Source organism: Podarcis erhardii (assembly GCF_964252035.2).
Source record: "Podarcis erhardii genome assembly, chromosome: 4".
Lineage (NCBI taxonomy): Eukaryota > Metazoa > Chordata > Lepidosauria > Squamata > Lacertidae > Podarcis > Podarcis erhardii.
The window spans coordinates 76,831,653-76,848,177 of NC_138508.1; the positions used below are offsets into that span (position 1 = coordinate 76,831,653).

The following is a 16,525-nucleotide window of genomic DNA, read 5'->3' on the forward strand; positions in this document are numbered from 1 at the left end:
CCAGAAGCTGTCAGCATGAGACTGGGCCAAACCCCGGGGAAACAGCTCTGACTGCCCGGTTAAACCAGGTGAGGGTAGCCGATGGGTCTCAAACCCTCAGTGAGTTAGAGACTTCCCCTGCAAGCAAAGACAGGCTCTAGCAGGTTGAGAGGACGAGACCAATAGAGGGTCCAATAGTCAAGAAGGTGGTTTCTGGACATGTTGTAGAGGAAAGTGAGGGGCAGGTGGGGTTTGTTAACTTGGGAAGGCAAGAAAGGTAATGGGGAGAACTTAAGCTGTGTGGCATCAGGAGTTTCTGCAATCTGTTCTGTTCTTGTTTAAGAGGGTCAATAAAGTTATTGTCTAGCTTCCTGGCTGATGCCTTTTGGGATAGCTGGGGCTGCCCTCTCTCACAAGGAGAGGTTCATTACCACTCCCTGCCAGAGAAGCTGGTCAATCCCTCTCCGTCCTGTTATCAGCCATGAAGGCCAAAGGTCAAGTGGGCATGGAGTTGGTAGGCAGGGAAATATAGTCCCCCCAAGAAATGTGATAGGGCATGCATGAGTCAGAACCAACACCCCAGGGCCTGTAGAAATCTTTCCAGTATGCTGAAGCTAAGTTGCACATGTGTCATTATTTAGATCCTTATTAGGCAAGCTTTTGTCAAAGCAAATACATGATTCATTGCAAAATATTCCAGAGACCTTGACAGAACTAAACAAGAGAAACTGCCATTAAAGGCTTACAGCACAGCTTGTGTAAATCACATATGTATATAATTCTGATTTAGTAGTTATTACGTGAGCTTCTCCTTTTGTTTTGTTTTTTAAGGGAAGATGTATTTGGAAATGCCTCCTTTAAAAGTACAGTGCATCTGTGATGATTATGTGGTTTAGGAAATAATAAACTCCATCAATGATTCAATTATAGCAGCACCAACAATTGTGAAATTACAGTAAATCCACAACCGTTTAAAGCCCTAAACGGCCTCAACCCAGTATACCTGAAGGAACGTCTCCACCCCCATCGTTCACTGAGGTCCAGCTCCAAGGCCCTTCTGGTGGTTCCCTCACTGCGAGAAGGGAGGTTACAGGGAACCAGGCAGAAGGCCTTCTTGGTGGTGGCACCTGCCCTGTGGAACGCCCTCCCATCGGATGTCAAGGAAATAAACAACTACCTGACTTTTAGAAGACATGTGAAGGCAGCACTGTTTAGGGACGCTTTTAATGTTTTATTTTCTTTGTGTTTTTAATATTCTGCTGGGAGCCGCCCAAAGTGGCTGGGGAAATGCAGCCAGATGGGCGGGGCATAAATAAAAAATTATTCTTACTCTTATTTTCTCACTGGCTCTTGAGTTTTGATTCCCTTTCACCTTTTTGGTTGCAAAAGTTCACCCAACACACACACACACACACACACACACACACACACACCATGCTTCATTGAGTTGCTGCAACATTTTGGAACCATTATTATTTCACCTCCTCAAGGTGAAGTTCAGAATAATAAAGCACTTGTTATCCACCATTTAACAGAAAGGTGAATGGGTGGAATAGGGTAACAACAAGGTTGAGGCTATGTGGACATAGGGGTGGGAGCACCAGATGTTGACTCTGCTGTTATGCCTGTGCAGCCCTGACCTTGCTGCCACCCCACAAAGTGATAAGGGGCAGCCAAACAGGTGTCAGAAGAGCAGCTCCACATCACTGCCGCTCCTGAGCCGGATTACTATGTCCATCATCCCTGGCCAGTGACCATGCTGGCCGGGGTTGATGGAAGCTGGAGTCCAGCAACAGCTGGGGGGGGGGTTGGTGGTTCCCCACCCTATAGATGGCAGCCACTCAACTGCTTTCATCCATCCTTGTTTTCACATACTTGGCACTAGGTTTCCAAATTCAGTAACGGCGACAGTTGTTAGAATGCAGAGGACAGGACGAGATGAGTCAACAAATGCCTGAATCCTATCTCGCCACCTGGTCACAAAAAACGAGGGTAGCATATAGTTGTCATGCCCCACCCCCAGTACTCTTGTATATTCTAGAGCTTTATGACAGGCAGAAATTAAACAGGTGTTATCTTTTCCAGCTCACAGAATCTGTTATGGGGAAAGCCCATACCTGTTGAATTCATGACTGATGCTCTTTCCATTTTTTTAAAAAAGGCCTATGCCCTTTTAAAATGTGCTTTTTTTTGTTGGGAGGGCGATTGGGTTGTTGTTTTTATTTCTATTATGTATTTTGTGGTTTTATATCTTTATTTTATTCTGTGGACCGCCCTGAGCCCCCAGGGTATAGGGTGGTATATAAATTCAATCAATCAATCAATGCACATGTCCCCTCAGAGGTAAGTCTCCTCGAGTTCAGCGAGGCTTATTCCCAATGTAGATGACACAGGATTTGCAGCCTGAGTCTGGTTTCCCTTTCGATTTGTGGACTCGTCAACTGGAGGAGATATTACCTCTGGCCACTAGCACACCTAAAATCCACAGCCTCGCACCTGCTGAGTCGGAGGTTGCCCGTCTACAGACGTTTCCCCATAAGACGGGCGCTTTCTGGAATCGACGCGCGCGCTTTGCTGCCTACCAGTTGTTTCCCCAATTCCAGCGTGAGGTGATGGACACTTTTGTAGACATTGGACCGCGACTGAGAGACGGGGCGGGCGGGTTTGTGTGTGAGATCCTTCCTGGCAAACAAACGAAGCAAGGGAACAAGACGTCCTAAGCTAAACCCCCAGCGAGAAATCCTGTGTGTGTTTGTGTGTCTCCCTGCTTCGGCGGGGCCCCCCAGGTGGTGTTTTTTGTTTTTGCTTCTCTTACTTTCTGCCTGCCTTCTTCGCTGCGCGTCCAACGTGTGCGCGGCCAGCTCGTGTTCCCGGAACCTCTCCAACCCTTCCTACGTGAGGGAAAGCAGGCCGGCTCCCCCGGCGGGGACAAATGACTCATGCCATACAAGCAAAGCGAGGCGGCTCTTAAGCCCTTCACACCGGGCAGGCAGCCCCCGGGTAAAATGAACGCCTCTCCAGACCGACGTGGGCTCCAAACAGAGGCTGCAGAAGGAAACTCCGCCCCCCAAATTAAACTGGGAAGAAAACTTCTCCAGAATAGCTGCGTTGCTTAAGCGTTTGCGCCAGAGCGCCCGCCCTGCGAGATGTTTCTTTCGCTGCAGCCTTCGCGCACGTCGAAAGTTGCTCCGCTTTGACGGTCGTGGCCTTGAGGCCGTTCTATAGCAAGTACTGCACAGTATAGTTTTGCGCAGTAGCATGCATTCCAGCCACGCAAAGGTCAGGAGGCTTTTGGACCCAAGCTCACGCCCAGCACATGCCGCCTCTCTCTAGCCAGGCAAGCAAGAGGCATGATCACACAGTTCCAAGCCAGGCCTTACAGCTTTGTGTGCGATGCATAGCTGTCAACGCTTCCCCCTTTTTAAGGGAAATTCCCGTATTCCAAATAGGATTCCTCGCAAGAAAAGGGAAAAGTTGACACTGCCATGCCATTTTCCTCTTCGCTCTCCATTATGTTTAGTTTGGTTTTTTCCTGGTGGTGACTGGTAGCCAGTTACAGAAAATGTATGCATTTAAAGCACATCCCCTTCCCTAAAAAAAAAAATAATCCTGAGAGCTGCAGCTTAGATCATGCTCCAATCATGCTCCAATTCCCATCATGCTACAATTCCCAGCACCCATAAAAACAAAAGTACAGTTCCCAGGTTTCTTGTGTGTGGGGGGTGTGTGCTTTAAATGTACAAGCCTCAGCCACAAAACCAGTACATATGACCTTTCCTCTATCTTATTCAGTGCAATTTTTCTAGAAAAAGAGGTGCCAGAACTCACAATCGAACGCCTCCCTTGTTTTCTTAAAATGGCAATCGTGCCCACATGAGGTGCCAGAACTGAGTTCTGGTGAGTTCCGGTTGAAAAAGAAGCCCTAATCTTATCAATACTCCCTGCTCTACAGTGGTACCTCAGGTTAAGAACTTAATTTGTTCTGGAAACCTGAAACTGTTCTTAACCTGAAGCACCACTTTAGCTAATGGGGCCTCCTGCTGCCGCTACACCGCCGCTGCATGATTTCTGTTCTCATCCTGAAGCAAAGTTTTTAACCCGAGGTACTATTTCTCGGTTAGTGGAGTCTGTAACCTGAAGCGTCTGTAACCTGAAGCGTCTGTAACCCGAGGTACCACTTTTACCGCAAATCTGCAGTATAAAACTGTGTTGGTTTGTTGAGATGTAGCAGCATAGGGGAACATTTTTTAAAAAATAAACAGGTTTATTGTGGCATAAGCTTTCATGGACTTTAATCTGCAGTGACCAGCCCAGGTCCCGCCTGGGCTCACAGTTACACTTCAAGACCTACTTTTTACCTTGTGGTAATCCCTCGACATGGGAGTATGGAGAAAGAAAAGCCTGTTGCACTGCGTTTAACCTCTCACTTTTGTTACATCTGGCTAAACACAGAGCTGAGGCGAGACCTTGGTATTAAACCTGCATGATTTCTGGTTTGCAGGAGGTATCACTATCCTCACTCACATAAACCTTCGCTGCACTGGTTGGTTAATATAGGTCAGCTACCTTAAATGCTAACCTTAGCAATTTGTTCTGAAAATACCTAGCATTTATATGGGCATGCTGCTGTTGCTGCTCTAAATACATTTCTGATTTGAAGAGGAGCAAATCTTTCTGCTTCAGTTTGCCATATTAGAGGCCAATGTGTCAAGTAGGAGAAAAAGAGTGGAGCCTTCTGACGTAGCTACACATGCCCTGAACCTTCGTCTTAGAACATTAGTCATTTCCGTTAAGAATGGGCGGATTGCCACTACAGTCATCCCAATCCCAAAAGTAGATAATCCAGAAACACTGAACTAGACCAATTACATAGACATCCATTGACCATTTCAAAATAAATCAAGTTTTCTCAGATTAGGATTATGTGATTGCAGTTTATCTGTATGTATGCGCACCCAGCCTCCCAACCACGTGATGCTCAGATGCCGTGGACCAGGGGTCAGCAACCTTTTTCAGCCGTGAGCCAGTCCACCGTCCCTCAGACCAGGTGGTGGGCCGGACTATTTTTTTTTTTTTTTAAAAATGAACAAATTCCTATGCCCCACAAATAACCCAGAGATGCATTTTAAATAAAAGGACACATTCTACTCATGTAAAAACACGCTGATTCCCGGACCGTCCGCGGGCCAGATTGAGAAGGTGATTGGACCGCATCCAGCCCACAGGCCTTAGGTTGCCTACCCCTGCCATGGACACACCACAAGGAAGTAGCAAATGCGTCCCAGCACCTATTGACAGTGCTGGGTTTATGATAATTAGAAGCCTCTGCAAAATTGTATAGGGGTGTCCCAGTATGCATGGAACCTAATAGCCTCTGTTGCATGGTCATTAGTATCAGTTGTGCAGAGACACTTGAAAGGTAGGGGACCTCAGGTCCCATTCAAGAAGGATAGACCATCTTTTCTACTTTTCCATGGCAATTGTCATCACAGGGACATTGCAATAGTGTGGATCATTTCTATTTTTCTAAATAGATGATCACTCATCAGATCCCAACTCAGAATAGCAAAGTAAAACAAAGCATGCATGTGGCAGGAGATCCAAAGTTAATCTGAAACTATCAAAATAGAAGATCCAAAATCATTCTGAAACAATGTGGAACAGATTCCAAAGGGAGGTCTATTTTTTTGTGCTGGTCCTTTGTTGCCATTTTAAAAAAGAACTCAGGGAGTATGCTTTGTCTTTTTTCAAGATGCAGAAAATGTCCCCAGAGTGTGAACACTACGCCAGTGTGGTGTAGTGGTTAAGAGCTGTAGACTTGTAATCTGGTGAACCGGGTTCGCGTCTCCGCTCCTCCACATGCAGCTGCTGGGTGACCTTGGGCTAGTCACACTTCTCTGAAGTCTCTCAGCCTCACTCACCTCCAGAGTGTTTGTTGTGGGGGAGGAAGGGAAAGTAGATTGTTAGCCGCTTTATCAAATCCAAACACCTCTTCTTCTTTACAAAAGAACTAGAAAATGCCAGCACATAACAAAAACGGCGATAAGGAACAGAAGTAAATACTACACAGTACAGAGTAATAGCAGCACTCCCAATTATTTTGTGCTCACCGAGTTTCCAGTGCTAAGTTTTTAATCCTTGCTCACATGACTTTATCCAAACCGCAGGTGTATCCTGTACTTTATTGCAAAGTACGGCTTTTTGATGTGGTGTTTCTCAAACCAGCTTCAAACTGACTGGAGTCCTTAAGCCTTTTCTAATTAGCTTCTAGCCAAGGTGTGAACATGTTTGCTAGGGTAAAGACATATTTGCCCTTCAACGCCCCCTGGTGTGTATAGAAACAGAAATGAATCTAAGCCATGCTGATGTGAACATCTAAGGGTTGGGGAGAAGAACTGTAAAATGCACACAACTTCCCCTCCCCAAACCTTCACTGCACTCCAAGCGGTCAATGTGAACAAACTCTGTGTTTCGGTCTCGTATTATTTTGGTTCTGAACCAACCATGGGCTTCATTCTTACACTGCACATACACACATTTTCAGTAGACACAAACAGGGTGCGGATGAGGAGAAGGAAGCTGTTGTTAAATCACAGCTGTAAATGCCTAGAATTCAGCAGCCATGGGAATTCTGACCCAAGAGTCAGACCATGGACAAGCTTATGCTACAAAAAGAAGCATTTTCTCAAAACTGCATGTTGTGATAAGAATTTTATGGTCTTAGATATATGGTAATGTTCATAAGTGACCAAGCACGTACATAGATCAGTACAGGAAGACCAACCTGGAACCATTTTGATTCCTAAACTGAGCCAATGTTTTCTCTGCAAGGTCAAAGTGGGAAACCTCCCGTTGTCTCTTTCCTCACAAATCCTGTCTTAAGGGCACATTTAAGATATGAATAAGGTATGAGCCTGTGACATGGCCCAGGATTTATCACTACAAAAGAATGGCCAGGCTCCCCAGGCAATCCAATTAAGTAATCTGCCAGACAGGAGATAAACAAGGACAGGAGAAAAACAACATTCAAATTTCTGTTTAGACCACCTTTTCTGTGATGTAGGTATGATGTATCTTGGGGGTGGTCTTAGGTTACACCCCTTCTGTGATGTATGTATGATGTTTCTGGGGATGGTCTTGATCTACAGGGTGGCAATTTCAAAAGTCTTTATAAGGCCTTGTGCGCCATTTTTCTGGGTTCCTCCTCCTCTCCTGTGGGTGAGGGGAGCACCCTGTTGCAACAGATCAATAAAGATCAGGCTTACTAGCTGCTTTGCTTCTCAATATTCTCTGGGTGGCCTCTGTTATTCTCTCCTACCAATAGGGAACCTATGCAAGGACTCTATATGGGCTCTTGGATACCCCATAAGGGAAAAGGGCAATTTTTGTTTACAACAATGTATAAAATATCCACACACACCCGTGTTCCTGAAAATGGTTCGCTCCGAGAACACTAGATAAGCACTTGTGTATGTGCCGGTTTTGTATATGCACAAAATTCAGGAAGTTAAGCATTAAATAGGCAAATATTTCCAGCCTTTGTTTCTGCCTGCCTGCAGTTACGTCTTCTGATGTTGCCACAGGTAAGCATCAGCCTGGCTAGGCAAAACAGTTGTAGGCGAAATGTTATCCAGGGATTTTACTGCTAGTTTGTGTGAGCAGAAATCAATTGAGACATGGGGGGGGGGGTTTGCTTTTGAAGAAAACTGGAATTTACTGCTTAAAAGGAAGGGGAGAAGATTATAAGAGCAGAGCTGTAATTAACATCCCATAAGAGTTGAAACCGTAAAGCTACAAAACCATTGTACAAGGAACAGTTACAGAACTATTAGGCCTCCTCAGTTAAGTTATCATGTGGAGAAGTTCCTGGACTTTAGTGACGTGACACGTAAGCTACATGTGTCAGCGCTTAGAGAAGACTTTAATCTGCAAATGCGGATTAAAACTAAATACTCAAAAAGCTTCAGGAGAATTCAAACAACATGCAGGTTATTGAACATGCGTAACAGCCTTTAATGACTTCTTGTTATGCACAAACCAGATATAGAGTGGTCTGAAACAAAACTTTGCTTAATTAAATACATCAGCCTCATAACCCATGGTTTGAAGATGGCTTTTTTTTTTTTAAGAAACTGATCGTTTTGTTTCAAAATGTAATCTGGGCCACACATAACAAAAGGATTCTTTAAAAAGTGAAAATTAAGTGTCTCCCAGCCACAGAGGTGGTGGAGAGAGTGTGTGCATTCGAACCCAGGGCTTTGCTTGGGCTCCCTGCAGCTCATGTGTAGCACTAAACCACCTATTAGCATTTCCTGAATTGCATAACTTGAGCTACTGGTTCTCTCAATAAGGGATATAATGCAACAGTTGACTCCTGATGAAAAATTAGCAAAAGGACAGATGACACTTTTGAACAGAATTTATTTATTCCAAATATCACATAAATACATTTCCCCATGAATATTCCAAATATACATGAAATGAACATTGCAGCAATTTTTTATTTTTATTTTAAAAAAGGGGTTTGGCTTTTGTTTCATATAACAAGAAGTGCCAAACATAGTTGTAACACATACCTGTCTTTCATCTTCTTTTTAACCAAGTACAAAAATGCGATTAATAATTTATATTTGTACATATATACACATACACCCACACACACACGTAGACATACACACATTTCTTCAACTAGCTTCAAAACAGATAAGGATTTTGTTTCAAGTTTTATCTACATAAAATATGTTTTCTTTTTAAAAAAAAACAAAAAAACTGGTCACAAGCTCCAGGATCTGGTTTTTGTGGGTGCTTTGTTGATACAATCATTCCAGAGCTGCAAAATTAAGGCGCTACCAAACACCAGGCCTTCAGCTATGTATGACACTGCATGACTTACGCATACAGCTTTCTGAACACCCTCTGCCATTGATTCTCTTTGAAATTAACTACAGCAACAAGCCAAAGGAGCAGAAATCTGCTGATTATCAGCTCACTGGAGTCACAAAGCAATCTCAGTGACTGAAAAGAAGAAAGGAGATTTCGAAAGCAGTAGATAAAAGGCCACAAAAGCAAACAACTGGTATGATCCTTGAATTATTTTTTTTTTAAAGATTTAATTTCACTTACAAAATCTTTTTTTTTTATACTGAAGCCTTACACAGCAGGCTTATAATGGAAAACAGGTTTTTGCATGTTTGTTTAGAGGGGAGAACGGAATGGCTTCTCCTCCTTATCATAATCAATAAACATGTCTGGAACATTTTTCTGCAAAGCTTTTCAGACCATAGATACCCTAAGCCCCACTTCTCTTAGGCTGCCAGACCAATCAGCCTAAGAGGAGGAAATTTTTTTTTTAAAAAATGTTGGCTTTCGTCATGTTTTTCAATTAATGCGTCTGCTCACTTGACAGACGTTGATTATTAAAAGAGCAGACAACCTGACCTTTAATTTCAAGGGCTAAGTGTACCATGTTGAATTCTGCCAGAAAAGTCCTCCAACCAAAACAAAACACCAAATAAGAATATCAGAGGTGCTGTAGAGAACAGAATTTAAACATGGAAAGTGCTGAAACAGTAAATCAGCAGAACAAAGTAAGTTTCCTGTTTATGCTCAACTGCCGTGTAACTTCAGCTATTAACAGAAAACGAGACAAGGAGGGAAAATATATGAAACAACTTTTAAGCAAGCACAAAGGTACTGTGAAAAATCATGAAGTTTGTCGAAGTTCCCTGCCAAAAGTTAACGAGGGCACATTTTGAAAGGATTTTTTTTTTTTTTACTAGAAACCTTGGAAGCTTCTAATGTTCAGGGGGTTTACAGGAAGACGGATGTGTTTCGGAAAGTATGATAGCACCCAAGGAGCAGATCGAAGGGAAAATTCACCAAGACGGTCCTTTCTCTAGCTTAATGCTAGCTCTCTTGAAGGAAATACAAGCACAGCTCTGGTAGAAGGTAGCAGAACTTGCAGGAAGGCTATGGTAGAGATTATTAGATCATTGGTTGCAAGTTATGTAGTTTACAATTAAAAGTGTAGTCACAGGTCATTACTTTACTACAAAAGGCGAATTCAAGGTAGAGGCAACTACAGTACATTCAGGGTGTGTGTTGATCAGTTCCTAGGCAACTGCTACTGGCAACTTCTGACTAGATACTTCTGCCAATCATCTAATACCACTCGGACTACAATTACGGTACGGATAATGCAGTCAATCACCTTTTAGATGATATTGCTTCCTGAATTCACATACAAGTGTTCACACCTTCGTCAAAAGAGAACACACTTTGTAATTTAAGGAGGAGGCACTTCTGAAATATTTTGGTATTGCCACTATTTTCACCTTCCTGTCCTATTTGCACGTGAACCTGTGTCTTCAATTCACACGGCATTCCGAGATTTGAACCGGTGTTATTTCTCCCAAGCTGTTAACGCAATTGTTTTCTACCATTTGGAGAGTTCAGCAGTTTGCAACAGTGCTTTTGCAGCTTCACGTTCACTGCTAAAATTTCTTTCCAACAGGCTGACAGACCTCTTTTTTTTAAAAAAAAAGAAAATTAAAAAAGAAAATTATTAACAATACGTACGGAGACATCAAAATACAGCTATATTTACAGAACCAACAACTAATTGAAGGTTAACACCTGGTTTAAGCTTGCATTGAAATTTGCCTTTACAGATTTCAGTATGTGCCTCCTCTCAAAGTTGTCACTGAGGACCAAGACTCCAAGCACAGACAGTGGTCGGTACATAACGAGTAATAATATTAACGTTTTGGTTAAAAAAAAATGTGCTAACAAACATTGTTCCAGTATAACAGGTTAGGCTGGCATGGCTGTTGAAAATATAGGTGGAAACTGGATCTTACCTGTTCTGAGTTATACTTGCAGAATGAGCATGGAAGGGTAATTTGAAATGGCAATTCTATATCTCAGCGGCCTTTTGAGAGATTACCACAGAACTGCTTGAACCAAGTATATATGTACATATGCTAGAAATGCTGGCCGTGATCCAGTAGTGAAGCTCAGCATGCTCAAGTGGCTCCAATGGCAGCAAAAAAAAGCATCCCGCACACACAGGGAATTCCATCCGGCACGGGAGGCTGCAGGATCCTCATGCGTACCGATATCTAAGTCACAACCACTGACAACAGGCTATCCATAAGTAACTTTTTTCCATACTGTAACGCGGGTCACCTGAGGTTATTCTTTTTTTCTATTTGTAGGAAGTGGGGGAGGGGGGGCGATTTAGGGGAACCCGACCATCCTATACATATATCGAAACACTATTTCCCATTACACACAGCATGCAAGTTACAAAGACAGGGAGGGTTGATCAGACGCAGTGCTGTCACCAGCTACTCCTTTGGTCAAACACTGTCTTGCAAGGCGAACGTCCAGGAAAACACATTTTGCTTCACAGATCAATCATTTTGTCAATATGCTACAGACGAAAAGACTGCCCCCTGTTCATTTAACACTTGTTGTCTTGTGCATTCTTCCTCTGGAGGATATTTTGGGGGGTTTCCCTTCAACTGGCAACCTCTAAGAATTGTTTTTCAAAGTTTCTTTTCAGTTTCTAATCCACTGTTTGTTCCGAGTTCTGCTGTGTAGAATTCAAAATGGCTGTTTGGGGCTTCAGGGGCATCTCAGGGCTTGTGACTCAGTTGTCCCCCCCTGTGATAAAATGGACAGTTGGTTGCAAGTAGCAATTCCAAGTTGTTGCCTGCAGCGATTGGCTATGCTGCGACTGTGGCACAACTTCTAAGAGGCTCAGATTTCTCCAGGACAAGAGGCACAGAATGCTTGGTTAACTACTGGGCAGAGTGTGTGCAAAAAATAAAAAATTGTGAGTGCTTAGATGAGCAAATCAGTTTCATTGAAAGGGAAGAATGCGCGGTCTCTTGAGAATATTCACAACCATTTGTTTTCAGTGTCTGTTCACAAATGAGGATGTGTCATCTAGGTCTTTTGCGTGTCACAAATATTAATACGCGCCGTATAGCGATAAGACGATCTTTAAGTGAAGTCATGGCAAGAATGGCCAATTGGGCCCTGTTCTCCAGTGGCAATACTGCCAACAGCCACCAGTTCCAAGCTGGACCACTTGGGTTGCTCTGCAAAGGGAACAACAAAACAATACATCTTTAACGTGCTTAATATTTATAGAAAAATCTAAACGACAACCCTCTGCACTAAAATGTCTTTACTATTTACAGGGTGATCCAAAATACCGCATTCTGCAAAATCCTCAGGCGATCGACAGTGAGAACAGACCCTCTATTCCTCTCACCAACCCATCTTTTGGAGAAAACAGTACTATAACAGGGAGTCGGCCCAAAACCAAAAGAGCACTCTCTTTTCTGAAACTATTTCTATTTCTAGCTTGATCTCTGTCTAAGACAAAATTATACCTGGCTAAAAATAATTGGCACAGAATAGGAACAAACAAAGCTATAGTATGACAATAACCTTTGGTCTGTTGTAATACTGGTGTTTATCATGATAGTTAGAGAGAAAGAGAGAAAGAGAGAGAGACAGAATGTGTATTTGTTTAAAGAGACTGAATGTACATCTAAGTCATCCACTACCATGTTTAGGTTATAAGCCCATGTGAAATCATACAGTTGGCATTATAGGAATGGACATCTTGAGGCCATCCCACAATATTTGTTGATGAAATAGGAAGAATAACATGGGTGGAGATTTTTCCTTTAATGAGAATTGCTTTTTCCATTCTGGCTTTAAGCAGTTTTGAGCACTAAAAGCTGAACTAGGAACAACACTGATCATTCATGCAATTTGCTTCTTTCTAAAATTTCCAGTGTGTGTTCTACACACACACACACACACACACACACACACACACACACACACACACCAACCACTCACTATGTGGTCTCTCAAGTGCAATTGTCAAAGGAAGATCTCTGTAACTGTTTCGAGAGAACAGTCCCGTGTTACTGATAAGGCTGTACTTTCACCCTGTACTAGCACAAAATGATTGGTTTATAATCTCAGAAAAGGCTAATGCACAAAAACAGACCAAGGAAACAAAGCTAAACTGAAGCCCGTACAAAATTTGCTCCAATGTCTGTCTGTTAAAATGAGTTATCAGTCTATGTGAGCAAGTCCAAATGTAATTATGACACAAATGAGGATTTAACATCTTAATGGATTCTCCCTGGGGTGGTAATCCAAATGTGCAAGATTTATTGGTGGCAGAAATTTAACTAGATGTTTTTAAAGGTGGTGGTTGTTGTTTTACTCCCAGAAGCAAGTGAGCATAGACCACAGTTTAGTATAGCAACTAGCTACCAATATATGTATTTTTAGGGCAGAAGGAAAGTCACAGTCTCTCTCTCTCTCTCTCTCTCTCTCTCTCTCTCTCTCTCCCTCCCTCTTGAAAAATCTAACGGTGGATTACCTGTAACACTTCCCCCAACTTGAACAACAGCATGAATTAGAGCCCTTCCCCCTCTAATTTATCTTTTTCTTTTTTTGGCAGAAAAACAGTTTTGGGAGGAGGTATTTGGAGCAGAGAGAAGTAGCAGGTTTTCTCATCCTAACTGCCTCATAAATGTGTGCTGGAACCTCATAGAGGGAAAAGCAGTCAAGGAGCAATTTGGCAGCGGCAAGGGGTGGGCGGTGGGGGTTAAGCACTCTCCCTGCTGTCTCTCCATTCCAAATTTCCTCTTCCCAAAGTTCTTTTTCTTTTTTAAAGAAAGGGGGTTGGTTCTAATGCACATTTGCATATAATGCATACTTGGCCCCTGGTAAAAAATGTACTCTGCATGCTCCTATCTTTGACCCTTTTTCAATTTAGAAATTTCTTACAAATTTCAGCTCTGAGAATTCTGCTGTTGTTTTAGGGACGGGGTGTGTATGTGTCGGTGTAAAATGACATATTTTGTTCTACTCACGCTGCAGTATCATCACTGGATGTCTATTAGATTTATACTCCTTTGTTGGGGCCTAGGGATGTGGTTTGCATGGACCCTATCCCTATACTGCACATTTCCTGGGCCCTGCTGCTCCACACTTTCAAGCAGCAAGCTTTGGTCTGCAGATTGGTCTCCAGGAATTTCCCCACCCTTTCAGAGGAAGGGTGAAAGGAACTTCTGGTCCACCTCCCTGCAAAAGTCGGTGGAAAGTATCCCCTACTCCGTGATCTTAAACGTTCTGATCCATGAACATCTTTTTGAATGGAAACTTGTGGTATGTATAGCACTTACCTGTGGCTCAGGCTCCTTCCCTGGCATGGACCCAAAGTGGTTCAGAATTTGCGCTTTCATGTTGTCTTTAAGAGAAGTAAACCAGGCGACAGCTTGATCATAGACTGAATCATGAAGGCGGACAAGTTCTTCATACTCTGCCCCTTCAACCTGCACAATGCACAAAAAGGGATTCAAAGTCATGTTTCTCTCATTTGCAGCGTGACAAAATCAAGGCAGATAATATAAATTAGGGTTTATCTACACTTTTTTCCGGGGCATAGTACGTGCTTTAAAGCTCTGTGTCCGAGTGCCCCCCCTTTTTGCTTTGGAACTTTCCCCGCAAAAGGCAATCCAGGGAAAATCTGAATAGCCATTTGCTCCGATTCAGCTTTAAAGAGTGGGTTTTAACTGGTAAGATCGGGGGGTGGGGGGAGCACTTGGACACAGACCAGGAAAGTGTGGACCTGTGCCTGGAAAAAAACAGAGCAAAGGGTAAGCAAAGGGTAAGTGTGGTTAAGGCCTTAAAGTGCTGCCTAAACAGTTAAGCCACTTTAAAAATGACTTGGGGCACAGTAACTTGATTTTTGCGCTAAAATGGGCCTGGGGCAGAGGACAGTGTAGCCTAGAGAAGGTGTACTCCCTGAAAGCTCTACTCAGACCCATTCTGTCCCCTAAGTGTGTGGCAGAAACTGCAGTAAGTTTTTGTAAAAAACCCACCAACACTTGCTTTGCAATCACAAGGGCCACAAACTTTGTCCTTCAAAAGCGAAACAGAGATCCTTTGGGTGGTAAAGGTGTTCATCTCGTTTGGGTTTTTTTATACTAACTGTTTTAGATAACTTTTCGTCTGAATGTTGAATGTGTAAGTGTATGTCTAGAGACAATGGATAAAACGAACACCATCAGATGTACTGCTGGATAGGTGTTTAATGCTAATTGTATTTGTTTAAAGACCAATATAAACTGTTTTTTAAAACAATTTAAAACATAGGTTACAAATATATATGTATATTTTAAATGTTAGACAGGAACTCTTTCCAGTGGCGTAGCGTGGGTTGTCAGCACCCGGGGCAAGGCAAGTAATTTGCGCCCCCTAACCCTGGATTTGCGCCCCCTAACCCTAACCCTAACCCCCAGATGTTGCGCCCAGTGCGGCCGGCACCCCCTGCACCCCCCACGCTACGCCACTGACTCTTTCTATACTTTTTGAGAAGCCAGCTAAAACTTTTAATTCAGCAAACCTATCCAGACACAGGTCACTATTATGTATGCATGTTTTTAAAATGTTGGTTTTTATCTGTGTATTATTGATCACCTTATATTAATTGATGTGTGTAGATATTTCATTAAGGGTATATATTTTTTCCTAAATGAACGAAACATTAAAAACAACTGTAAAAAAAATAAGCTCCACCATACTTCAACAGTAACAGTAAAAAATATTCCAAATCAGATTATTAAAATCAATGCAATAAAACAGGCATCTGCAACCCCCCCCCAAAAAAATAGATTTAACAGCAAACCACTCAACACAATACAATAAACTAAATATAATTCAAAAACCATCGTAACGGAAGCATGACACCCACACCTTATAGAAGCAGTCATACAGAAGAAACTTTCTGACTGAAATGAGTGACTCCTCCCAATTATTCAAGGAAGAACATTACAGTGGTAGCTCTAGTTACAGACTTGATGTGTTCCGGGGTGCCGTTCGCACCCCAAAAAGCCCGTAACTGGAGCACCGCTTCTGCGCATGTGCGAAGCACGCAGAACGCTTCTGCGCATAGCGCGCAGAATGCTTCTGTGCACACACACGCGGCAAAACCCAGAAGTAGACACTTCTGGGTTTGCCGCGTTCGCAAGACGAAAAGACGCAACGTGAACCTAACGCAACACGAGGTATGACTGTATTCCCCAAGGCCTGCTAGCATGGGGAAGCAATTTCGTTGTACTGGAAACTTGTGGCAGCCACCTAAAAAGTCAAAACTTCCATCTCTTACCACTGAGCCTAACTTGCTATCTCCCCTCCTAGATCCTTAAACTCAGTGACTGCTTCCAACAGCGCAATGGGCCTGCGAGCTCTCCCATAGCCTTCATGCATTTGGGTGCTATTCTTAAGGCAGATCAAACCTCCTTGACTCAATGTGGCTTCTGCATTAAGAGGATTTCACTGTATTTAAAAGGGACAGTCATCCACAAGGACAACCTTCTTAGGGGAAGGATGGAAAGTGAAGAGCAGAGAGTTCAACAAAGTGCATGAAGCACAAGCGTACAATTTTACACACATCTGCTTCACGTGGAAACTTCTCGAGCCACTGTTTTATGGCAAAGCTTTT

At 43.0% G+C, this 16,525-nt stretch overlaps 1 protein-coding gene across 1 annotated transcript in view; it reads right to left on the minus strand.

Moving 5' to 3' along the window:
• Positions 1-8,734: 8,734 nt before the first annotated feature.
• Positions 8,735-16,525, minus strand: part of LONRF2 (LON peptidase N-terminal domain and ring finger 2) — a 39,259-nt gene continuing 31,468 nt past the window's right edge. The window contains exons 11-12 of the mRNA XM_081857896.1: positions 14,205-14,354; positions 8,735-12,086 (exon numbers count right to left, since the gene is read on the minus strand). Of these exons, the coding sequence (XP_081714022.1) occupies positions 11,928-12,086; positions 14,205-14,354 (309 nt within the window). The 3' untranslated portion in view covers positions 8,735-11,927. The remainder of the gene's footprint in view (positions 12,087-14,204; positions 14,355-16,525) is intronic.